The sequence below is a fragment of the Ovis aries genome, chromosome 1, assembly GCF_016772045.2.
Source record: "Ovis aries strain OAR_USU_Benz2616 breed Rambouillet chromosome 1, ARS-UI_Ramb_v3.0, whole genome shotgun sequence".
NCBI classification, from domain to species: domain Eukaryota; kingdom Metazoa; phylum Chordata; class Mammalia; order Artiodactyla; family Bovidae; genus Ovis; species Ovis aries.
This window is the reverse complement of record NC_056054.1, coordinates 171,138,852-171,166,184: the sequence shown is the minus strand read 5'-3', so window position 1 is coordinate 171,166,184 and position 27,333 is coordinate 171,138,852. Positions and strand designations below refer to the sequence as shown.

Genomic DNA, 27,333 nt, shown 5'->3' with positions numbered 1-27,333 from the left:
GTTTGTGCTTCTTCCAGCCCAGCGTTTCTCATGATGTACTCTGCATATAAGTTAAATAAGCAGCGTGACAATATACAGCCTTGATGTACTCTTTTGCTTATTTGGAACAGTCTGTTGTTTCATGTCCAGTTCTAACTGTTGCTTCCTAACCTGCATATAGGTTTCTCAAGAGGCAGCTCAGGTAGTCTGGTATTCCCATCTCTCTCAGAATTTTCCACAGTTTACTGTGATACACCCAAAGGCTTTGGCATAGTCAATAAAGCAGAAATAGATATTTTTCTGGAATTCTCTTGCTGTTTCAATGATCCAGCAGATGTCAGCAATATGATCTCTGGTTCCTCTGCCTTTTCTAAAACCAGCTTGAACATCAGGAAGTTCATGGTTCACATACTGCTGAAGCCTGGCTTGGAGAATTTTGAGCATTACTTTACTACTGTGTGAGATGGGTGCAATTGTGTGGTAGTTTGAGCATTCTTTGGCATTGCCTTTCTTTGGGATTGGAATGAAAACTGACCTCTTCCAGTCCTGTGCCCACTGCCGAGTTTTCCAAATTTGCTGGCATATTGAGTGCAGCACTTTCACAGCATCATCTTTCAGGATTTGAAATAGCTCAACTGGAATTCCATCACTTCCACTAGCTTTGTTCGTAGTGATGCTTTCTAAGGCCCACTTAACTTCACATTCCAGGATATCTGGCTCTAGGTGAGTGATCACACCATCATGATTATCTTGCTCATGAAGATCTTTTTTGTACAGTTCTTCTGTGTATTCTTGCCACCTCTTCTTAATATCTTCTGCTTCTTTTAGGTCCATACCATTTCTGTCCTTTCTCGAGCCCATCTTTGCATGAAATGTTCCCTTGGTATCTCTAATTTTTTTGAAGAGATCTCTAGTCTTTCCCATTCGGTTGTTTTCCTCTATTTCTTTGCGTTGATCACTGAGGAAGGCTTTCTTATCTCTCCTTGCTATTCTTTGGAACTCTGCATTCCGATGCTTATATCTTTTGTTTTCTCCTTCACTTTTCGCTTCTCTCTCTCTTTTTTTTTTTTTCACAGCTATTTGTAAGGTCTCACCAGACAGCCATTTTGCTTTCTTGCATTTCTTTTCCATGGGGATGGTCTTGATCCCTGTATCCTGTACAATGCCATGAAACTCAGTCCATAGTTCATCAGGCACTCTATCTATCAGATCTAGTCCCTTAAATCTGTTTCTCACTTCCACTGTATAATCATAAGGAATTTGATTCAGGTCATACCTGAATGGTCTAGTGGTTTTCCCTACTTTCTTCAATTTAAGTCTGAATTTGGCAATAAGGAGTTCATGATCTGAGTCACAGTCAGCTCCTGGTCTTGTTTTTGCTGACTGCATAGAGCTTCTTCATCTTGGCTGCAAAGAATATAATCACAATGATTTCGGTGTTGCCCATCTGGTGATGTCCATGTGTAGAGTCTTCTCTTGTGTTTCATTATAGGGGACTAGAACGCAAAAGTAGGAAGTCAAAAAACACCTGGGGTAACAGGCAAATTTGGCCTTGGAATACGGAATGAAGCAGGGCAAAGGCTATTAGAGTTTTGCCAAGAGAACACACTGGTCATAGCAAACACCCTCTAGATCCAACGACACAAGAGAAGGCATAATCTTAGGCAGTGTCAAAAGGCACAATTATAGACACACAGATGAAAGAGGTATACTGTGAATCAGATATACACACATGAAAGAGGTAGATTCTATAAAACTTTGAAGATGAATTGATCACTTTCTTTTTCTTGAATGTATACTTCTGTACTTCTCATTTAGCTCCTCCTTCTCTTCTCTGAAGTCATCCTGGAGCAATGAAAATCACTCAGTCATGTCCAACTCTTTGCTATCCCATGGACTATACAGTGTATGGAGTTATCCAGGCCAGAATACTGGAGTGAGTACCCGTTCCTGTCTCCAGGGGATCTTCCCAACCGAAGGATTGAACCTAGGTCTCCCGCATTGCAGTACCAGCTGAGCCACCAGGGAAGCCCATGAATACTGGCATGGGTAGCCTATCCATTCTCCAGTGGATCTTCCTGACTCAGGAATCAAACCGGGGTCTCATACCTACTGGATGAGAAACTCTAGAGCCACGTCCAGTAGTCTGTATTCTCACAAGTCCTTCAGGGGATTCTGATGCACACTAATGTTTGGGGATCACTGTTCTTGGACACCTGAATTTTCAGGACTATTCACTGAGTCTCTGTGGCACTTACCAGTTGCAATGTTGCACTGATAATTTCCTTCTGATGCATGTATCTTCTCTATTGGTGAAACCCCTTGAATGTCAGGACTATGTCTTAAACACTTTTGGGTCTTAGCTTTGAAGGCCAGCACTGCATACATTGTGCCTTCTCAAAAATGCTACCAAATGTGCCCTGCACAGCCAGCCATAATAAAATCATTTCCTTCTTATTCATCCAAGGACTCTTCTGCCCATCTATTTCCCCACGCCTGATATTGACATTTATTCTGTTATTTCTAAGCTTTCTTATTCTGTTCTTTTCCAATCCTTTTCACTCATCTTGATGTTCTTTCCTATCTTGTACTTCTGTACTTACACCAAGATAGTTTATTTCCAACTGAATATCTCTGAACAGAGTTCTGTTTCCACATACAGAAATAATAGTTTGATTTTAGATAAGCTGTACATGATGAAATCCTCTCAATCCTTACTTTTAAATAAAGTTGAAACTTGTTTACAAAGTTTAAGGCAAAACATCTCATGATGGTTAGAGCAAGTGGAATTTCAGTTTCGCTCTTTATATAAGATTCTGCACTTCATGGAGCCCAAATAGAAATGTAGCTGAGATAAAACTCTTTGAAGGTTTAATGGGCATTTCTACCCTTTCTCTCAAATAGATGTAGAAGTATTAGGTTATTCTACAACATATGGCAGTATTATGGGAATTTCTAATTCATTAAAAATAGTAAAATATTCTATATCATTCCCTGAAATATATCTTATCTATATGCTTATTAGGTAAAAATGATAATAGTACTTACTAACAGGCATTTAATGTGCTACATATTGTGCTATTTTAGATTTTTCATTTCACTTAATCTCCATAACACCACCATGAGTTAAGAATTATATTTTTCCTATTTCAAAATATGAAAACTGAGACAGAGTAGTTAAGCTTCTTTTCTAGAAATACATAGTAACTGACAGCAATGAAACTGGATTGTCAGCATCTTTGCTCTAAATCATATTATCTTGACTTCCATCTTATGGAAGGAACACAGCATTGGAGAAAAGGATTCTAATCCAGTTGCTAAAGCTAATTTAGGGTAAGTCTCTGGGTCTCATTTTGCTGTTAAATAAAATAATGGACTTAGATCAGATGATCAAGAAAGTTCCTTTGTAGTCTAATAGTCCAGGTTTTAAAATCTGTGTTGTAAAGTTAAGCAAAATACCTTGGAATTCAACATCCTATCTAACTTATGCATTGATTGCACTATTAAAATATTTCTCTTTATTAAAATGGAAATTCCATATCGAGAAAATCAATCAGTCATAAGTCTCTATTCATCTGTCATTCATTCAGAAAACCATCAGGAGAAGGCAATGGCAACCCACTCCAGTACTTTTGCCTGGAAAATCCCATGGACGGAAGAGCCTGGTAGGCTGCAGTTCATGGGGTCATGAAGAGTTGGACACAACTTAGCGACTTCACTTTCACTTTTCACTTTCATGCATTGGAGAAGGTAATCGCAACCCACTCCAGTATTCTTGCCTGGAGAATCCCAGGGATGGGGGAGCCTGGTGGGCTGCCATCTATGGGGTCGCACAGAGTCGGACACAACTGAAGTGACTTAGCAGCAGCAGCAGCAGTAGCAAAAAAACCATCAGGCGGCATTCCGAACTCCTACAAAATCCATGACTATGTACCAAGGTTGAGAATTAACAGAAGAAATCAGACTAAGTTAGAGAATACAGAGGAGATGATTATAAATAACAAAGTAGAGACTGAAAGCTATCATAAGATGGCTGAGCATTTATTCTATGGGTCTTGTAAAGAGGAAGATATTACTTGGGTGCTATAGAACAGGGATGGGAATTTGGAAATAGATTCCAAACAGCTTATGAATTGGGACTTAAAATAACAATGGAACATTTCTTTCTAATACATTAAATTGTATAATTATATTGAATTACTTACAGTAAATATCAAAAACTGCTTGTTCAGAGTAAACTGTTTTCTGGCCAGACGGTCCATAATATGTCACAGAGCAGGTGAATGGCATTTGTATGTCAGCCTTGGTTGTCTTGTACTCCAGGGATGAAGTCATGGTATAGAGCTGAGTTATTTGGTCCATTTGCTTTCTAAAAATTATGACCACCGCTGAAGAAAATAAAGAACACTAATGGTAGGATCTTTCATCGGAAAATCACAGCCCTTAATTAACTGTCATAGCAACTTTGAGAAGTGGTTTTGTCCTTCTTACTGCATTTAACAGGAGGGAAAATTGACATGTAGTGAGGTAGATGTCTTTTCAAAACCATGAATCAGAGACATGGACAGAAATAGAACCCTGAGAATTTTATCTCCCACTCACTTTAATTAACTTCTAGAACATGACATATACAGAAATAATTTTCTCTGCTCTTGATTTTTCTGCACAAGGTCTAAAATGATGTTTTAAAAAATCCCTTACTGATTTAATGGATACTTAAGTAACAAAGAATTTAGAGTCATAAATCAAAAGGGGGCAATGCATTTAGACTCAGGATAGTCTAAAGAATGCTTAGACAAGAGAAAGGCAAAACAAGTCTCCTGAATTTATTGCCCACTTCTTACCTACCTCCTTCAAGAGGTTGCAGAACTTTTCCATTCCTGTACCATGTGATGTTGCCATCTGGATAACTGTCTTTTGAAATGCACTCACCCAACTGCAATATAGAGAGGAAATATTACAACCTTGGTTCCATCAGGGGTTGTCCATTTGAAAGCCCCAGACTTCTCAAGAGATGCCCTAACTAAGGACTGAATGAATGCACTCTTACATAAAAACAATGTCTTGTGTTTAAAATTATAGTCTTGCCCATTTTAAAATGTGCAGTGGATGCTGCCACCATTAATAAAATCACATTCATTTAAAAGCATTACCCAATTCATTTTGACAGTATTCATTTTTAACATTAACTAAATAACATAACTGCATTAACATTGGCTATTACCACGGTTGATAGATCTGCATTGGAAAGAATCATTAACGGCATTAAAATGAGGCTGCCTCTTCAACTTCATGCTACATTTCAGATGACATATACTTACCACGAACTGTAATCCTCACCACTGTACTTCACATGTGTTTTTAATATTTGTGTCTGTGTGTGTGTATGTGCATGCACATACATGCTCAGCCATGTACAATTCTTTGCAACCCTGTGGACTGTAGCCTGCCAGGCTCCTCGGTCCATGGGATTCTCCAGGCAAGAATACTGGAAATGGAGTAGGTTGTCATTTCCTACTCCAGTTTTTAATATTTAATGTTTATCAAATAATATTATGCAATCAACTTTAATCGGATTCAAAGAATTTTGAACTTGCTTCTTCCTCCAATAAAGGATATTTGGGCTATTTTAATTAGCGAAAATGAGATTATGAATCAAGTGATGTACTCATATATGGAACTCCAGTTGTGTCCTTGGAGAAGGAAATGGCACCCCACTCCAGTGTTCTTGCCTGGAGAATTCCAGTGACGGGGGAGCCTTGTGGGCTGCCGTCTATGGGGTCGCACAGAGTTGGACACGACTGAAGCGACTTAGCAGCAGCAGCAGCAGCAGTTTTGTCCTTCCTTCAAATCTCCACTAATATGATTGCACAAGTCTGATCTTATACCTTTACTTCAACTTTTCAATGGTTTGTCAGTAAGATAGAGACCAAACATTATACATGACAGAAGGTTTGTCATAATCCAGCCTCTCTTAACTCTTGAGATTTACCTCTTATTGGACTCTCTTGCCCACTGGCTGAGCACCCAAAATTCCAGCAGTGCAAATAATGTGTTTCCCAACCATGCCATTTCCTTTCACATGGTATTATTTCATACTGCTGGAAAGCCCTTTCTGGCTGTGGTGTGCAGAAAATGTACTCATCTACCATGACTTCATTAAACATTCAGTTCATTCAAACAAGAAAGATTTACGCTTTTTTAAAAAAGAAACTCTCATTTCCCTCTCCTCCCTTCAGAAATAACCATACCTTCCTCTGTCTCCTTTCTACCTTGTACAGACTTTCTAACTGGTGCCTGGAACACTGGAAACTCCACAGAGCAAAGTCTATCTTATTTGTCCTGGCATCTGAGGACAAGAAAAGGCATTCAACAATAGGCTAAGGAAAGGCAATCAATCAAAAATAAGTTCTTACCTTTTTAAGCTTGTCTGTCTCAAGAAATGGGGCTTTGCTTACAATTTCAGGTTTAGATGGTTGCTCTAAAGTTAAACAGAGAAATATTTTAAGTGCATGTGGAAGAAGAAAATGGACATTTGTGATTTGGTTTACAGAAAAATAATTTACTCAAAGTAGAAAAATAAGCAACACAATAAAGTTTTCCCATATAATCTATAATTAGGAAATCTGGTTAGCTACCCATTCCAGATATTTGCTTTATTACATTAAATATTATTTTAAATGCTTATTACTCCTGTGGATAAAATACTGGTAACATTTTCTGGATGCTTTATAAACAGTACGTATGGTTTAGATGGTAACAGAGGTTAATGTATTAAAGAGGATATATTATCTGCAATTGATTACCATATGCACTTTCTACTTATCAATAATTTCCAACTCTTTAGATGAAAACCGGAGTTCACATGAATTTGGATCACAGGGGCGCTTATTTAAAATACAGATTTCTGAGCTCTACCAGGCCAACTGAATCATATCCAGGGGAAATCCTATAAACCTACTTTTAAAACAAGTTCCACTGGGGATTTTGGGGCACAGTGTAGTTTAAGTATCACTGCTCTAAAATCAAGGGAAATATATAGTGGTTAAGGGATATAGAAACTCAAGTTTCCTATTATCTCAAACTTTGTCTTTTAAGTGAAGTTATATTATGAAACTATAAATGTGAGAATATCTTTCACATTTGGAACCTAAGATAATGGACAGAGGCATTTTCAATATAGGAAGTTTTATAAGCATATACTCTAATAGAGGTTTTGGGAAAAACTGATTACAAATCGGATCAACATGGTATTATTTAAACTTATTTTATTCTAGCCTTTAGTTGTCTATCATTGATGGATTTTTTTAACTTATTAATTAGCTCTAACAATTAGTCTATAGAAAGTGGATATTTCCTCACATTGTCATTGATTTTTGTGAGTCTCATGGAGAACTATTCTATTCTCAAATAAATAGACAAAGACAACCAGCTATCCTTTCTTCCATAATCTTATTGTCTACCATCACTGTACTTTTACTACCAAACTAAACTTGCTTTTCTATAATTATTATTCAATTTGGAATTCAGTTATCAGACATGTTACCTAACCAGACCATTATAGGAAACATGGAAGAAGACAAAAAGTCTTTGGAACAGTAAAATGAGTATCACCAAGATTCCAGGCAAAAATAATGTAATCTTCTTCAAGTTAATATCCAGAGTTAATTTTCCCTTTGCAATTATTTTATATTAGAAATTAGAACAATGAATATAATAGTGAATTTGCCTATGTGTTGAACTTGCACTTCAATTACAGGAGGCCTGCTGCTGCTGCTAAGCCTCTTCAGTCGTGTCTGACTCTGTGCGACCCCATAGACGGCAGCCCACCAGGCTTCCCCGTCCCTAGGCTTCCCCGTCCCTGGGATTCTCCAGGCAGGAATACTGGAGTGGGTTGCCATTTCCTTCTCCAATGCATGACAGTGAAAAGTGAAAGTGAAGTCGCTCAGTCGTGTCCGACTCCTAGCGACCCCATGGATTGCAGCCTACTAGGCTCCTTCATCCGTGGGATTTTCCAGGCAAGAGTACTGGCGTGGGTTGCCATTGCCTTCTCTGGACTATTTACTATTAATTCTAGAAATATAATTTTCTTGATATAGTTTCCTGAAGAGCAATTATCTATATTCTAAATGCACAGACTGAAAAGAAAATATAAGAAAGATTAAAAAGTAGAAGAAAGATAGAAAAAGAGAAAAGAATAACAAACAATTACATTAACACAAATAAGAAGTGACCTGGCTACCTGATTGCTAAGAATGACCAAAAATTATGAAAAACTGAAAAAAATACTCAAAATAAATAGCAATTTATGGGAAATATGTAGCGTTCTACACATCAGCAAGTCTTAATTTTGTCACTATTTCAAAATACAATCATAAATGTTCATAATTACAGCTTGAGTTATTGATAAAACCTTTAATTATGTTCAGAATTCAATGTTTTATGGCAAATGTGCAATGCCTTTGTGACAGGGCTGCATCCAAAATATTTAAACAAAATGAAAATCTTGGGGTTTGAGTAAGTGAAAGTTCTCTGGGAACTAAAGTCAGCTACTTGGTGACACCTCTCTCAGAGCTCAAAAGAGGTAAGATATTAAATTAATTTATGTGGTTGATGAAAAGTCAAGATTAACAAGAATAAAAGAGCAAATACTTTTCTGTTTCCTCTTCAGTTACTATCTATGCCTAGAGTATATATAGATTTGAAAAGATCCTCTAAAAAATTAGATTTATAATAGAAAGTGCAGGTGGGCAGTTTTGTTAGGTTGCACTAATGTCTAGTTCATGAAAATCAGATGACAACTCGGTTAGACACATATTTCCTCTAATGTAGAATATATTCCTCTACTGTAATTCTGTAATTTATAAACTCTGTATAACTGTCAATATGGGTGTGGTAAAATTGTTGGTCTTTTCCACATGTCCATGTGGAAAAGTCCTTTCTAAAATTTATTATTTCAATAAAAGAAAGCTGCAGCAAACCCAGGGAAACCTGATGAAAGGATACTTAAAATTCGGTTCTTTGTCCAGTTGTTCATTTTTCTATTTAGAAGAGAAAGTCATATTGAATATTGAGAAAGTAAGGTGACTGCAGCCATGAAATTAAAAGACACTTACTCCTTGGAAGGAAAGTTATGACCAACCTAGATAGCATATTCAAAAGCAGAGACATTACTTTGCCAACAAAGATCCATCTAATCAAGGCTATGGTTTTCCAGTGGCCATGTATGGATGCGAGAGTTGGACTGTGAAGAAAGCTGAGCTCTGAAGAATGGATGCTTTTGAACTGTGGTGTTGGAGAAGACTCTTGAGAGTCCCCTGGACTGCAAGGAGATCCAACCAATCCATTCTAAAGGAGATCAGTCCTGGGTGTTCTTTGGAAGGAATGATGCTAAAGCTCAAACTCCAGTACTTTGGCCACCTGAGGCGAAGAGTTGACTAATTGGAAAAGACTCTGATGTTGGGAGGGATTGGGGGCAGGAGGAGAAGGGGACAACAGAGGATGAGATGGCTGGATGGCATCACTGACTCGATGGATGTGAGTTTGAGTGAACTCCAAGAGTTGGTGATAGATAGGGAGGCCTGGCGTGCTACGATTCATGGGGTGGCAAAGAGTCAGACACGACTGAGTGACTGAACTGAACTGAACTGAAAGCTAATACCAATTGCATTTCTTTGAGTTATTTTCTCAAACTTTTGTTTCAAACATTTCATTTTAAATATATATTTTGCAGGTAACTTTCATATTAGTTTGTAACAATCTATGAGTATCAGTTAGAGGATCATAAAAGAGGACATATACTATTTTAGCAAAACTGCATATTGATTCCAAATTGTTTAAACAAGCTTTATGTGAATTACATCTTAATATGATTCATGGATTCATAACTAAGTATAGAATTGAAAGGAAAAGTCATGTCACAAATTTATTAGCATTATTAAAATAATTTTGTCAAGGGTTTCACAGCTAGGTGAGGATGAAGTGAAGAACACAAAACTACTTTATATCACCTACAATGCACCAGAGTTATTCTCAAAAGCCACCCAGAGGACAGCTCAATTTTGTACGGGTGGAGAGCAAGAAGAGGCAGGTGCACTGGCTACAGTGAGTCACGGATGCTTCTCTCAGTATTTTCCTGACAATCATCTCTGATGTACCTTAAGTAATCATCATGAGCATGAAATTATAGTTTATTTTCCTTATGAGATGGGAAGAAATTATTTTTTACATTTAAAGGATCAAAATGAAATATACAGAGTAGATCTCATTTGTTGAAAAGGGTTATTTTCTGCTTCTTTCATTTAAAAAAAGAAGTGACTTGCAGTTGAAGCTGAATAATTTTCACAGGGAGGGTTGGAGGAGGGATGCTCAGTTCTGATAAATATTGAGCACAGTGTCCAAATGAAAGCTCTATAATAACACTGTGATGCCAACCATTACTAGGAGAAGAACTGGCTGGTCCAGGTAGACACCAGACTCGAAGTCACAGAAATAGTCTTCCTTTTAACACTACACACACCAGTGCAGAAGATTAGGCTGGATTGTGATTTTCAAAGGCTTTTTCGTGCTCAAGCCCTTCTTTCATTTTTTTTCCCCCTGAACAAAATATCATGAAAAAACTTTGAAACATTGAGTGACTAGAATTCTAGTTAATCAAGCAGAAGCAGCTCCTCACTTTCCTCAGACTTATTCATTATCTCCTAAAGAGAATCCTAGGAACAGACTGAGAAAATCAGCACCGAATCTGAAGTACTCACTTATAGATGAGGAGAGACTCACAACCCCTTGTCCTGACTGGTGATCACTTGTCCAAGGTCAGAAATTAGTAGCAGATCTAACAAAGCTAGATCTCCTGATGACCAGTTCAGTGATTTTCCTATTATACCACTGACAGCCATTCAGCCATTTGGCTCTCTGGGCACGCATTCAACCTCTAAGACTTTTGCACAATCACAACAATGAATCTTTGGGAGAACTTTTAAAGGTTTGCTCTGGCTAAGGGATAGTTTTATGAACTTCAAATGTATATTAAATGCAAACAGTCTGATTTTAGTGCCATTCAACTACCAAAGAAACAAAAATGCCTTATTAGTGGTGACAAAGAATGATTTTGGATCTGATCTGCTTTACTGGCATGATTTCTTTCATGAGAGATATAGCTTAGAACTGAATAAACAAACCTTCATCAGAGTAATAAAGTCATCAGTCATGGCCTCTAGTTTGAACGAAAACAGTTTGTCTTTGCTCATGAGGCGGACATTCTGCAGCAAGTTGATTTGGGATTAGCTCACGTTAACCATACTCATTCTGTGGTACACAATGCATGTTGCTAGGTGACTCGACAGAAGGAAACAGAGGACTGATTGATGAGCCTAGTAACTCTTAAGTGACTGCAATATGTACATGCACAGAATGAAAGCCTCCATGTCACAGCTGCTATTTGCTTCACAAATAACGATCCAAAGGAAATTCATTATTTTTTTAAAAAGCAAAGTACCTATATGCTCTTGCAAACTCTTTCTTTATCATGAGCTGTGCTGTTTATTTAATTTGACTTGGAGGGTCCCACAGTTTCTAGTACAAAACCCCATTTTCAAAAATGTATAACTCATCTATTTAAATTCTCCCTGGCCCAGAGCCTGGAATGCAAATTCTGTTTCTGAGAATCACTTTGTTTTCAACAACATTCAAAAGAGAAGAGGGGTAGCGGGAGCTGATAGTATGCAGGGTGTGAGTTTGTTTTTACAATCATAGATATCCATTGTATTCCAAAGCAGCTTACAAATTTTATCGAATTAAGCCAACTGAATTTCTGGGCATTAAAAAAAAATTATATTCTGAAAATGGAACAACCTGGATTTTCTCAATTTTCTTGTAGATTTTCTTGATATTTGGTAATTTTAACATAATAACAAGAAATGCGACAACGATATCAATACACATAATCTTTAGAGTGATATGACTTAATCTCGGTACCCACTGCAGTACATTCCTCTATATTTACATTTATGACGTCATGGCCTAATTAAAAGTGTTTCTAGCAGTGCAAAGTTCATCTTCCTAATAACATAAAAGTGAAATACAAGGAAAGAAAAAAAAAACATGGGACTTTGGCAAATACAGGATGGAGATTATCTGGGGTGTTTACTAGAAGGGAGCATAACTGAGAAACACTTGGTACTTGGTTTGATCCATAAAATAACTGAGTTGATGGTTTCTGGAAAGTGCCTTCTAAGCTGAAAGGTAATCAACTGAAACATGTAATATGCTTTTACACGGTTCTTCTGGAGAACAAAGGCTTCTTTGATAGTATAAGCACTCTTTGAATCCTTGTCGTGAGCCCAAAGGAGCTTTGAAGTCCATATAAATGCTTAAGGGACCGTCTTACTTAGTTGCATGGGCCATTACAAGAGAAACAGGAAAAATCCAAGGTTACTTGCTGTAATAACAAGTCCCTCTGGGTTTCTTTCTTCCCTGTTTATTTTAATAATTTCTAGGTGCTGTCAAGTTATCAGAAAACAGTGGAAAAAACTGAAAAGTAAGACCTTTTTGCCTAATTAAAAAAAAGACTGGTATTCTGAAACCTTTGAGACCTATTTTTCTCCCTGTAATTTCCAAGATATGATGTAATAAAGGCAGGATATTTTATTTAAATATTAAAAGATAAAACATTTTAATTAGAACTTCTCACGTCATTTATTTGCAGAGCTATTTGCACCCTCACATTAACTACATAGTATCATTAGCCCAAGTAACCTATAGTAATTATTCCAAGCTTCTTTACAACTTTCTCTTCTTCCAATCCTACTCTACTTTTTCCCCCAGATGGATTCCACATACACCTTCAGAGTGTGGTGAACTTCTTTATTTTATGGCAATTTTCTAAACCATTTGAACGCTCTCAGAATGTAAATCAACAAGCATTAAGCACTTAAGGTCAGAATGTGTGAGTGTACACACACATATACATATATATATACACATATACAGAAAACTTAGGTCTCCTGCTTACATTTTGTTATTGTTATACATCAAAATGGCAATTTTATATGGTTTAGCCTAATGCATATTTATGTATGCATTGATATGCATGAGTATGTATATCAAAAATGTTCAAATTTTTCCATAACATTGTGCAGAAAATCCCAATAAACTTTCTGGCCAACCCAGTATTATGTATCTATGTATTAGTATCTATCACACAACATTTATTTGTACATGTCAGTGAAAGTAAAAGTTCACAGGCTAGTTTTTATTTAATAGTACTTCATATCACAGGATATTGTATCCAACAAAACAACAGAATATTCTTTTATTCCCTCACTGCAAATAAAATAATATTCTGTTTCTTTGCTAGATAAAATTCTTATTTGAATTTCAGGTTTTTGTTTTTCTCATTGACAGTATGCATGAGCAGAACAAAGATCTCTAGAAGTCCTCTTACGTGATACCTGCTACACTACAGGTATCACTACAGAGAGTGATAATAGTACAGGAGACACTACAGAGAGTTCAGCCTTGTTTCTAAAGAACATTTTCTAGGACCAATCATCAATCCCATTTAGCAGTTACATTTGGACTACTTACTGAACACCTTGACTACTGTAGGAGCCTCAAACACGTTGTCCTCAGTTACTAGCATGCACACAAATCTCTTTTCATCACTGATCCTTGCATTACTGATAGAGAGAGTGTAGTTTTCTGAGAGGTTCAATCTGTCTTTGTATTCTGGTACATCGTCGTATTGCACACTTTTCTTTGTAGAGGACCTGAAGGCAATAAATACTGGGGAACCATCGGGCTTTTCCTAAAAGTTAAAGTAACAATACATTAAAAAACAGGCATATTTAGACATTTCAGAATTACAGTCAGAGCAACAAAATTTTCTTGGTCATGTTATTCATCAAAATTTGTAGTTCTGTACAAGAAGAATAACTTTGGATATGAGCCTCACATAAATCTTTGGTTACAGAGGATCACTCTTTATAAGGGAAAAGCTTTAAGTTCTTTTACAGGTATCAGTAAGTATACAAACATGAAAGGATGGAGCTTAAGGGATCCTAGCTTTTCTTGCATCTGAAGGACAGACTTGGTATGTTTTGAAATTGACAAGGGTTGGCCTTATGTCTAATATAAAAGAAAAATAGGTGAAAACAAATGTGTTTTGTGTTATGCTACAAAAGGTTTTCAGCTAACTATTACAGCAACATACACTTGAGCTGCAAACAGTCATTTAGAAATCCTAGGCAATTATATTTAGCATGCTCATTACTTTAATCCATATACTTTATGTGCCCACACTTTCCAGTTTCAGTCAGAACTGACACAGCTGACCTTTACACATAACATAGTTTAATGAATCTTCATGGAGGAACAATATATTTGCCCTTGCAAAAGGATCATGTCCATTAAAGCAACAGAATCCAATTAATCACTGAAACCCATGGTTTTGCTATCTGAGTCATAAAACTTAGCTCAGAGGACTTTCGTATAAAAACTTATTATCAAAATAAAATATAATCTGGCATATAGACTTATGCCAAGAGCACTGAGACATATAATTCATTTCTTCCTTTGCTCTCACAAACATTCTTTTACCTAATAACAATAATCAAAAATAAGGGCCAATCTCTCTTCTACTTGGGGCTTCCCAGGTGGTGCTAGTGGTAAAGAATCTGCCCGCAATGCAGGAGCCACAGGAGATGTGGGTTCGATCCCTGGGTCGGGAATATCCCCTGGAGAAGGGCATGGCAACCCACTCCAGTATTCTTGCCTGGAGAACCCCATGGACAGAGGAGTCTGGGAGGCTGCAGTCCATGGGGTTGCCAAGTATTGGACACGACTGAGCAGTTGAGCACACGTGTGTACTCTCTTCTACTAAACTCACAAGGTCTTGAAAATAAAATAAAATAAGACATTTTAAAGTATATGACAAATTTCAAGGTCTTAAGAGAAGTAACATTAAAAAAATTATTTTATTTACTACTGTTATGAACTCAGTGCTTGTGACCCTCCCAAAGTTGTATGTCTAAGCCCTAACCCCCAGTGTGGGCCTTTAAGAGATGATTTGGTTTAGATGAGGTCTTGGGGATGGTACCCTCATGATGGAATTAGTGCCCTTATAAGAAGAGGAAGAAGCACAAGCGCGCTCTCTCTCTCAATGAGAACACAAAGAAGAGGTCCTGTGAGTGCATAGCAAGTGGCAGGTGTTGGCAAATTGGGAATAGGGCTCTGTTCAAGAACTGAATCGGCTGGCACTTTGATTTTGGACTGCTCAGCCTCCAGAACTCTGAGAAACAAACATCTGTTTATTTAAACTACCAGTCTGTGGTAGTTTGTTATTGCAGCCCAAGGTGACTAAGACAATTACTAAGCTAAAATTGGAGTTCAAAAGGTTCAGTTGGTTGAATATCTGAATATATCAGTAACATTCTCTTTGAATCTTTTAATATTGCTACAGGTTTACAGCACAAATCCTTGTACTAAATCATTCCTTCATTAAGAAAAATGTTATACTAGTATCTTAAATTTCTATAGTTGTTCACTCATGCAAGAAATGACAGTTATTACATTTTGAGCACTTAACTATAAGCCAGGGTACTTTCTTTGGGCTTCCCGTGCATTTATGGATTTAATACTCATAACAACCCTGTAAATTACACATAATACTGGCCTCATTTATAGACAATGGAGACACAGGTTGGTTAAATAACTGGTCCAGGGCCCCAGCCAGTGTATCTCAGCAGGGCCAAGACTGGAGCTTCACAGCCTGGCTCCATTATGACTACATTATATCACTCTTGACAGCCTCAGATGCTTCTTCTGTACCAGGCACAGAGTGGATGCTGGTGAAGAAGCAGTGGGAGTGGGGTAGGATGGAGTGCACAGGGAGGTATGATCTCCATTCACAGGGAGATTACCATGCAGCAAGAGAGAAATGAATCCATCTTTCCTCTGGGTTTGCTCCCTTTCACTCTTTCCAAATCTGCTCTTTGTCTTTCAGGTTACATTAAATTAGAGATTGTATACTGCATCTGGGAATCAAGACTGCTTTCAGAGCATATGGCACTTCAAATATAGCTCATCAGTTTATTGCTGAAGCTTTATATTTCATTAACAGTTTGAAACCTGCCATTATTATTTGTTTTCACTGCTATTGTGCCAGTTCAGTTTAGGTGAAAGGTATTCCCTGGGCATCAGAAATGTCGATAATCACAGAAGTTTTTCACCACTGGACTTCATTTATGTTAGCTCTGAGATTGACTCTAGGTGGTAGCCTCTCAGACCCTTGGGATTTTAGGATTGTGAATAGACTTTGTCCTTATAGGCCTTAACTTTGTATTTCCATTTTTATACGGAACCAGAAATAGTTAAAAATTACCCGGAGTGAGCTGGATATTAGCAGGAGGGAACAGGGAAGTGCTAGGCCGCCTTACCTTCTTCTGCTTTCACCTGCCCCATCACAGACTGTGTTTAGAACTCAGTGGTACCACACTCACAACAGTTTACACTTTTCATGCAATTACCATGTGCCAAGTACTAGGTAAGTATTCTTATATGAATTACTTCATGTAACCTTCACAACAGTGTAAGGAAGATTATCATTATCATCTCATTTTTTTTCCATGAGAAAGTGGGGATTAATTCACTTATCTGGAATTCTATAGCCAGTACATGATAGATTATGTCAGTCTGACTTCAGAACCTGTACTTTAAGAGATTGTGTTTCACTACCCCTTGGATGCAACTATGCACATTTCTATTCTGTGGAACATTTGTTCTTGCAGATATCTGAGAGAAAAAGTTGTGTGGTTCAATAAACCTAAGAAATGAATGAACTCAGACAATTCATCACATAGCCGTATATAGCAAAGGCTCTGAGAGGTATTGTAATAAAACAGTTTTCAAAAATTATTAGACTATCAAATCCTTTTCCTATTCAAATATCTTTTATCATTTCAAGGACCTAGGGAAAATTTGCCAATTGTTTTCAATGAAACATATGTCCCATGTTCAAACTTGCAAACTATTGTGTCTTATGTGATCTAGCACTGGGAAATGGTGACACACTGACACTTTTTGTTGGTTTTGGTAAATAGATTGAGGTATTTTATCCGTCCAAGTTTTCCAGCCTTTCCACTTCACCTACTAGGATAGCTATCCTGCATTTCCAACCTTGATACCTGAGAAAATATGACTTTGCTATCTGTAAGAAATGAATGGATGAGATGGTTGGATGGCATCATCAGTTCAATGGACATGAGTTTGAGCAAGCTCTGGAGGTTGGTGATGGACAGGGGAGCCTGATGTGGTGTCCATGGGGTCACAAAGAGTCAGACACGACTGAATGACTAGACTGAACTGAAAAAATGAATAAAATCAGCAATGTTAAATTTTAAAAGAAGCTACCACATCAACTGAGTTGTAAGACCAAGTACCAGAAATAGGCTTCTAATACTGATGACTAGTTTTCAGAGAACATTTGAATGCTCTGGTTCCTGTTACATCTTGCCTTTAAAGTAACCACACCAAACAAAACATGAGTATGTAGAGAATGGCAACCATTTTCCTCTAAGCTTTGTCCTATACTCTCTGAGTTTATTCTGGAATTCTGCCATTTCTTTTGCCTTGAACACTTCAGGGTGACTCTTTCAGACTAATCTGAGCTAAGAATGATCTGTTCATTGGCTTTACTTTATCTGTTTGTTTATTTTTTTATTTTATGTTTTTTAATTTTTTTTACTTTATTTTACTTTACAATACTGTATTGGTTTTGCCATACATTGACATGAATCCACCACGGGTGTACATGCGTTCCCAAACATGAACCCCCCTCCCACCTCCCTCCCCATGACATCTCTCTGGGTCATCACCGTGCACCAGCCCCAAGCATGCTGTCTCCTGCGTCAGACATAGACTGGCGATTTGATTCTTACATGATAGTATACATGTTAAAATAGCATTTGTTATGGAAGGAATTATTCTTTTGATATACTCAACACATTAATTTCATCTTCTTACGTTTATACCCACAGTTGAATATTACCATTATGTTATTTGAAATTCACATTTACTCATAGAAGGAATTTTCTTTAAAAGACTAGAGGCAACTAACCAAGTCCTAGATAGGTCACACTTACATATTTCCATTTGCCAAACATGAGATTCTGAGGTACATCAACTCGGCAAGGCATGATAATGGTATCTCCATATGCTGAGTTTACAGTATACCATCCAAGACCTTTAAAGGAAAGGAACAAAAGAGAGACAGAAGAGTTCAAATATTCTCTTGAAGCAGCAAAGCAAATAACTTCAGTACAAGATGCAAGTCTTAGTGAAGGTTTTGTATTATAATTTTATCCTAAATGAAATTTGTATTTCATTAAATTATGCAGTTAGAACATATTTCCTATTTAAATATCAAAAGCTCTTATTTAGCTACTAAGCCTTTGAATGTCATATGATTCAAATCCATAAATCTGTTTTACCAGGGAATAGATAAGTGCTTGGGTGCATGGTAAGTCACTTCAGTTGTGTCCGATTCTTTGCGGCCCTGTGGTATGTGGCCTGCCAGGCTCCTCTGTCCATGGAATTCTCGAGGAAAGAATACTGGATTGGGTTGCCATGCCCTCCTCCCGGGAATCTTCATGACGTAGGGATAGAGCCTGCATCTCCTGTGGCTCCTGTATTGTAGGTGGATTCTTTACCACTGAGCCCCGTATAAATAAGTAGTATTCACCCACTGGTGAAGCTCTGTATAAATAAGTAGTATATGCCAAAGGAACCATATAGCATCTGGGATTTATTTTCATCTTCAACTGTATTATATAAGGAGAAAATTCACTGTATTTCATAGAAACATAGGACTACACAAAGAGATTAATACGCTTAAATTTTTCAAAATGGGGTTCAAATATGTTTGTGTTTTTTATTTGAAAATACTCTTAAATTTAACTTCTGGAAAATTGCAAAAGCTATCAAAAACTAAGAACAAGTACAAATAAGCCCACAACTGAATCTTAATTATAAGTGACAAAATGAGCATGAAAGTGTCCTGCTTTACTGTAGTAATGGTTAAAGTACTAGTTTTCATTTTAATACACAAAATATTAACATGATAAGAATCTGTAGGGAATTCCCTGGCAGTCCTGTGGATAGAACTTTGCACTTTCACTACTAGAGTGAGGGTTCAATCCCAGGTAGGGGAGACAAGATCCTGCAAGCAAGGAGAGGGCAAAAAAGGAAAAGATTTGTAGTATGAAATGCCTTCATGAAATGATTACACTGCTTTTTTGGTAGACAATCTAACTTGTTACTAAAGTACAGAAAACTTCCTTATTCAATACTTTATTGAAAAGAGTGCAAATTATAACTAACTGAATTATCAATAATTTCCACATTTTTCATAGATGTGTAACATACTATTCAAATTTATGACATTTAAAGAAACATAGGCATTTAACTTGGCAATACTATAGTATTTAGGAAATCTAGCAGATTTTTTTATCTTATTTTATTTACAACTGTCTAAGATTAGATATATTTACAATTGTTTAATTGTATTAAATGATTTAATATCTATTAAGATACCTCACTAGGCTTCCCTAGTGGCTCAGATGGTAAAGCGTCTGTCTGCAATGCAGGAGACCTGTGTTCGATCCCTGGGTTGGGAAGATCCCCTGAAGAAGGAAATAGCCCACACCAGTATTCTTGCCTGGAAAATCCTATGGACCGCGGAGCCTGGTAGGCTACCGTCCATGGGGTCGCAAATAGTCGGACGCGACTGGGCGACTTCACTTGAGATAACCTCATAATGGGATGCAGAGTGTGAAGGGGCTAACTAAATTGAAGAGAAAAACAAACGATATTTTGTCCACCAGGTGGTGCTACAGTGCAAAGCTAAGGCAATGTACAATACATAAAAAAGACCATCTTACGACTTTCTGAACAAACAAGACAGGGTGGATACTATCTTTCACTGTTACCCATCAGTCACAACACGTACAAAAATTTCATATTAACCTTAGTAAAGAAAGAAAAGGAATTCTGTCAACTGAGAAAGGTACTTTCCTGTAAAGCAATTTTGCTCCAGTTAACAAAAACATTACAGAGAACACAAATTTTCACAAAAATAAACCACACAACTACTTTTCAGGATTTTTAATATCGTTAAAATGAAGAATACAAAGTATAGTATAAGCCATAGAATGTGTTTTTAACTTGCTATTAGAGACAAAATTTGACTAAAACTTTCATTACATATTATTTTATAATGAAAAATTAAATTTTTTCACCAATAATTTTCAATTGTTTAATGTCAATCATATTGTGATTTAAATTTCTTTTTACAATAAACCATTGAAGGGCATAAGACTGTAAATGAAGGAATGGTCTCTTCAGCTTTATTAAAATAAAAATTGTAAGGATTTAGACATGTGGTTGCAGACAAGCAAACTTCTGGCAGTTAAGAAACTGCTGTATTTCACAAAGTAGAACTTGGTTTTGTACAATACTTTGGCTCCTAAATGTGGAACTTGTATCATGTATTTTAGGATCTGTTAAAGGACTGTACACAGGGTCTTCCAAGCCATGGAAACAATTTTGTGATTTAGTATTTTTTTTTTTTCATGAGTATATAGCAAGACACTTGAATATGTAATGACTCTAGAAAGTTAGAAAGTTGTGAATCTCTTCCTTAAATTATGGTAAGACATGCATGTCTAATTATTTTCTATATTATAAAAATATTTTCTTATGACAACTGATGGAGTTCCCATGGTTGGTCCAGGAGTGAAAACAGATTACAGGGCTTAGGTACCAATGAGGTGATCCTTTACTAGGTAAAGGGAAATAAAAAATGCCTTTTCCAAAAAATGTAATGCTCTACTCTATCTTACAGACCATTTTTCTTTCCTCTTCTCTATAAAGTTTCAATATACAGCAAACTTTATAATTTTATAATTGATTTAAAATTTTAAAATGTTATAATTTTATAATTGAAATTAAACCTATGTGATTTCAAGTACATAATGTATTAGCATGATGAAAGCACAATTACAGCAGGGAAGGGAACACATTTTTTTTAACCACAGTATCACAGGAATAATTTCTGGCACTTAATGGGCATCTAATAAGATAATTTTTCATTTGATCTTGTGGAGTCCTTTCCACCTTAGTTATCAAATTAGCATCTTTAAAATCAGGGAGGCATTGACAACACTGGAACTTTCAAAATTCTTATTCCTGTCACCTACTGTAAAGGCTGTCATGTACTGCCACCAATGTTTAAGGAACATGGATTTGAGCTTGAATGGCATGCTCTTACTTGAAGAGAAACAAACACAAATTCGATGTTTTTATGAGCTTATGGATGAAACTACGGGAGAGAACATTTCTTCCTTCCCTTTCAAGAGAAATGAAGGACTGTTTGTACTCTATGATTTGCAAAAGTCCCTAAGAAATACCTTTTCCTTACCTGTGATGACCATAAAACAGAGTTGTTTTTTAAAGTATTTGCAAAGTTATAGACTGGGTCTTTTACTGACAGCTTGATATCCAAAATTAGCCATGACAGGACTTCCCAGAAACATAGAGCAATAAGACATTTGACAAGAATGAGCACAGTAGGTAAAAGAGCAAGAGAGAAGACAGCAAAGCCCTGGTCCACAGACTGAAGGCAGAATGAGTGATAATCATTTGGAAGGCATTAGGAGCCACAATCACAATGATTTTAGAAATAATTTTCAAGTTTGCCATATTTGTCAACTTTCCTCTTCAGGTAGGAGTATAATGGCTTCCAGGTTCATCTGAAAGAAAGACTTGTACATGTGGGAGAGCTAATATTGTTAACCCTCTAGGGATAAAGTAGCTATAAAGACTACTATGATTTCATGATACATTGCCTTCCTGACACCTCTAGGGCATCTCAGTCTTTGAGATGAAGTGCCAGGTAGACCCAAAGCACCTGTCAACACAAATAATTCTGTTTATACTTTTCATGGAAGCAAGAGATGTTATCTTTGAATTGCCAAGTCTGAATTAAATTTAGCTTACTAGAATCCCCCTGCAATTACTTCCTTGTAATATTAGTTTGTTAAATTATTCATGGTTTCGTAGTCTAGAGATTATTGGATATTATTGCAAATATAGAATACCTATGATGTCCTTTCTCAAAGAGACTAAATAGAAAATATAGAAGGAAATGTGTGTGTGCACAAGGGTTTGCATTTCTGTTCTATACATGTTATGTCTATATGTACATTTCAGAAGATACTTTAAACTGGGCTAAAGCGCCTTCTGTACTAAATGTGTTCTAAAAATTTAGTGTAATGTTATTCATTATTATTACTGTTGCTATCAAAATGTCATGACATAGAATAAAACATAAATATGTGCTATGCTTGAATAGCATTGTGTAGTTATTTAGTCATTCTTATGAAGAGTTATTAGCTACAGATAAAGAACTGTAGAACTAGAAAGGTGACATAGGAGAATTCAGTGAGGAAAAAATAAGACAAACACAGACCAAGGAAAATCTCTTGACCAAATAATTTCACATATAGAATTCTCAGGCAAGTGATCATAAAATACAAGATAATTATAGTTATGCATTTTATACAGCTGATAATTTAAAGAGGCACTAAAACAGACTCTGGCAACCTTTTGAAGTCAGGTGAATGCTTTATATTTCTAATTAAAATAATAAAACTGTAACAATTTGGGCCATATTGGTGAGAATTTCTTTTTCTATGTAGAGCAATTCTTAAGGATGGTCAGCGTCTGAGTAATCATTCTCTTTGCATTGTTGACAAATAGACATCTGCATTGAGGTCACTTAAAAGTCAGAATCTGCTACCATATTTCAAGCAGAAGTGCAGCAAATAATATAGACTAGTATAAGACCAAAATTCATCAGAGTCTGTTTTACATGCTGTAATTTAGTGTGGTTAATTATTTTTTATTGCACTGATACTTTGAAAGCATCATCATCCTTAAAAGCATTTTTTTTTTAGCTCTGTAGCTCTGGTCGGTGCCATAGAAGGGTAAATCATTTTACAATTGGCTCAGAGCTTATGACATAAAAACTAAATTCCAGTTCTACAGAAATGTTAGAGAAATTTATTTTTGCAAATGAACTGTTGGGGGAGGAAGTAGGTAAAAATAAGAGTTATCCTTAGAAATTACTTTCATATGTATTTGATTTTGACAAACATGCCAGTGTCCCTATTTACTTTATTAACGAATAAGATATGTACAACTCTAATTAAAACAGGTAGTGTTTCTTAATTTCATCACTGTTGACATTTGGGGCTGAATAAATCTTTACTGTGGGGGGCTGCCCTACATAATTCTAGCAGCACCCCTGTCTCTGTCCCTCAGATATCAATAGCACCTTCTTCTCAGTAAGACAACAGGAAAATCTTCAATCATGGCAAATGTCCCTGGGAGGCAAAACTGCCCCCAGAAATCCCAACTAGTTAAGAATTACTGGTTTAGACCTTCATTCATTTAATAAAACTGTGGTTTCCAATAAAGGGATCATTGTTATAAAATAGAATCTTAGTGTAGGACTAAATAATCACTGAATATGAATGAAGGGATGGAGGAAGCAATTGCACATAACATCTATCAAATTGGTTTTCTTCACAGAAACATATTATATTAAACTATGATAGGAGGATTGATTTCTGACTTTGAAACACTGGGATCCAATCCAATCTAAAAAATTACAAAAAATCTATTTCATAGAAATCTACTTCATATATTCATTATAATGAAACATATATTGTATCTATCATATATGCTTTCTAAAGTGTAAATATCACATGTATCTTATTTGATATGATAAAATATAATAGCTCTAGTGACAGAAGATTAAGCTGATGTCTTTAAAGAGTCTTCCAAACCTGATTTTATGATTCAATGACATAATTATATCTCATAATTCCTCTCATAAACTATTATATTAAACAAGAGTTTAAAATCTTTGCCAAGGTCATGTAATATACAACAAGTAAGACTTCTGTGTGTGTGCACGCATGTGCATGTGTGATATGAGTTCTCGTAATTCCCAAATAACTTGGTTGCATGGCAGATGGGAGAAGACATCTGAGGGAATCCAATGTCACTTTGTGAAACTGAGAAAACAGTTATGCAGCCCCCTTTTTCTTGTTCAATTTCCCTTCATAAATGTGGCCACATGGGGGGTCAAGTTGGGTCTTCGCTGAATCAGAATTAGGAACACAGTTTTCCAAAGTTTACTTTCTACATTGCCTTTTATAAGTATTATGTATCATAACGTAGGTATAGTTGTGCTATGCCTACATATCAGAAAAATAGTAATTTTTCCTTTCTTTTTCTCTCACCAGTTGCTACAGTTTTAGATATGCATTGTGTGCATACGTGCTTCAGTCACATCTGACGCCTTGTGACCCTTTATACTGTAGCCTGCCGGCTCCTTTGTCCATGGAATTTTCCAGGCAATAATACTGGGGTGGGTAACCAGGGGATCTTTCCAACTCAGGGAGTGAACTCGCATATCTTGCATCTCTGCCATTGCAGATGGATTCTTTACCATTGAGCCATTGAGGAAGCCCCATAATGCATTATATTATGTCTTTTAGATAAATGGTTAGGCCACTGTGGAATCACATTCAGATGAAAAAAATCTTTTTACTAAATTACAAAATACTGCTAGTATTCAGGAATACACTATAATATATGTGTTTTTAACATTACTTCCAAGTTTGGCATGTTATAATGCTCAAAATATTTATCTTTTTAGTGGAGTATAGGTCAATTTAATAATCCATATTATATCACAGAAGGGACATCTAGAAAAACAATACAATTAAAAAAAATATAGTAACCAGTTTGCATTACTATGCTGAAAATTACCTTCTCAATTTACCATGTGAAAATAAAAGTGAAAGTTACTCAGTTGTGTCTGACTCTTTGTGATCCCATGGACTGTACAGTCCATGGAATTCTCCAGGCTAGAATACTGGAGTGGTTAGCCTTTCCCTTCTTCAGGGGATCTTCCCAACCCACAGATCGAACCCTGGTTTCCCACATTGCAGGCGGATTCTTTACCTGCTGAGCTGCAAGGGAAGCCCAAGAATATTGGAGAGGGTAGCCTATACCCTGCCTCATTATATAAATATCCTAAGCATATAATGATCTATAAGCTTGATGAGTCACACTTATTTCCACTTAGTTTAGGTTTTACTTCATCTCTGCTTCATTTTTTATCATTGCTCCTTGGGACCATCTGCTTTGACTGAATTCCTACATATTCTTCAAGGCCCATCTCAAAAAATCACCTGTTTATACATTAAACAAGCATCAAGTGTTTACTGAACACCTACTACAATCAACACCTACTACTACTACAAGCATTTAATGAACACCTACTACAGTCAACACCTACTACTACTAACAGGGCTTCCCTGATAGCTCAGTTAGTAAAGAATTTGCCTGCGATGCAGGAGACCCTGGTTCAATTCCTGGGTTGGGAAGATCCCCTGGAGAAGGGATAGGCTACCCACTCCAGTATTCTTGGGCTTCCCTTGTGACTCAGTTGGTAAAGAATCTGCTTGCAATGTAGGAGACTGGGGTTCAATCCCTGGTTTGGCAAGATCCCCATTTTTTATTATAGTAATTTTGACAAATTATATCTTTGATCCTCATAAGGAACATGTCCTAAAAGTGGCAGTTTACTCAAATTCATAAATGCACATACAATTTTCTTAATAAAATGCAATAAACTGTTAATTTTTTTTAACTTTTTCTTTCCTTTCACCATCAACACCAGCATTTGGATTCCATTTGGGGTCACTTTTCAATTATAAAGCAAAAATTTTACTTAGAAATTATTTAAAGGCAACAGAAATGATTTAATTTATAGACTTTTTTCTTACTTTTTGTGAAATGCCTCAGGAATTTTAAACCAGCAAAACACAAACTCTACTGTACTTGTTAGAATTTCTTAACTTGGGATCCATAAATGGACTTTATGGTATCTATGAATCCTCTAAAGTTATTTTTTAAAAAACCCAAATTGTAGTATACTGAAGCATCTCTTTTTAAAGAAAGAGAATTCAGAACTTTTATTAGATTGTCAAAGATTACCTTGAATTAAAAAATAAAATATTTAAAAGGTTCATTCTAAATTGAATAGAACTTATGGAAGCATAATTTGATGGTATCTATCAAATTTTAAAATGCAAATACCCTTTGATCCAGTAATTATGCTATTGAGGATCTAGCCTACAAAAAATTTTTGCACAAGTGCATGATTGTATATAAAGATAACATAGAATTATTTTGAGTACTAAACAACTGAGGAAACTAATGTCCATTAAAACAGAAATATAAGCTAGAGGGTGTATCTACACAATGCTCTCCATGAGCCCACTGAAACAAATAGGCAAATACATTGTTCTCCTTTTTGTCTGTATATATTTCAGTATTTATTCTTTATCATTCATTTATTGGCTACTGAGTGCTCACTTTGTGCCAAGGGCTGTCTAGGGTAGGCAATCCACATTGACAAAAGGAAAACACCCTGTACTCAGAATTTAAATCTATATATATGTGTGTGTATATATATAATATATATATATGAAGTTTAATTTCTTTTCTAAAGAGGGAGAAATTATCAGTTTAATTTATCTATTATGCTGCGACCTATTTGAAGGAAAAACCTACATTGCCCTCACTTTGAAATTCATCACAGCACCGTGAAGGTTGCAGCTGCTCAATAATAATGGGTAAAATAAAGCCCCATTGCAGTGCACTGAAAGGAACTCTATCAGATCATATTCTTACAGCCCTTAATTTTTAGTCTTCATTTAACAGTTCAGAAAACCATATACTATTCTTTGGGATTCTAGGGAATCTGGGAAGGTGGAGATAAAGCAGATACTGAAGTAATTAGAATTCAGTATCTTAGCATTGTCCCCCACTAAAAAGCTTCTGTGTTTTAAAAATATTTTTAATGGAATAAAACATACACTCAAAACAGTGCACCAACCTAGATTTACATTTGAAATGTCACCAAGAGCATCAGGATTTAGGGTTTCTTTAACAGTTCTCTTCATATTCTTTGTTCTGAAGATGAGACTAGGGTTTCCAAAAATTTGTTTCACAGGGGAGCTGTGTGTCACCAAGTCCTCATTCCACAGTGATGAGTTTTTGACTGGACTATACAGTCTCTGTAAACACTGGTCCCTTTGTGGGGACAAACTCAAATAAAAATACTTAAAAAACAGTTCATGCTCTATGGCGAGGCAGGGGGAAGGCAAGAAGACTACATTGAACCAGAAATTTAAAATTTGTATATGAAAATAACAA

The 27,333-nt window shown here is 36.3% G+C and overlaps 1 protein-coding gene across 3 annotated transcripts in view; it reads right to left on the bottom strand.

Moving 5' to 3' along the window:
* Positions 1 to 27,333, bottom strand: part of ALCAM (activated leukocyte cell adhesion molecule) — a 233,635-nt gene that overhangs the window by 48,863 nt on the left and 157,439 nt on the right. For all 3 annotated transcript variants that reach the window (XR_009597917.1, XM_060404234.1, XM_060404237.1), the window contains exons 2-6: positions 18,120 to 18,220; positions 13,567 to 13,786; positions 6,396 to 6,460; positions 4,828 to 4,915; positions 4,185 to 4,367 (exon numbers count right to left, since the gene is read on the bottom strand). Coding sequence is in view for 2 of the 3 variants with exons in the window: in XM_060404234.1 (XP_060260217.1) it covers positions 4,185 to 4,367; positions 4,828 to 4,915; positions 6,396 to 6,460; positions 13,567 to 13,786; positions 18,120 to 18,220 (657 nt within the window). In the remaining variant the exon portion in view is untranslated. The remainder of the gene's footprint in view (positions 1 to 4,184; positions 4,368 to 4,827; positions 4,916 to 6,395; positions 6,461 to 13,566; positions 13,787 to 18,119; positions 18,221 to 27,333) is intronic.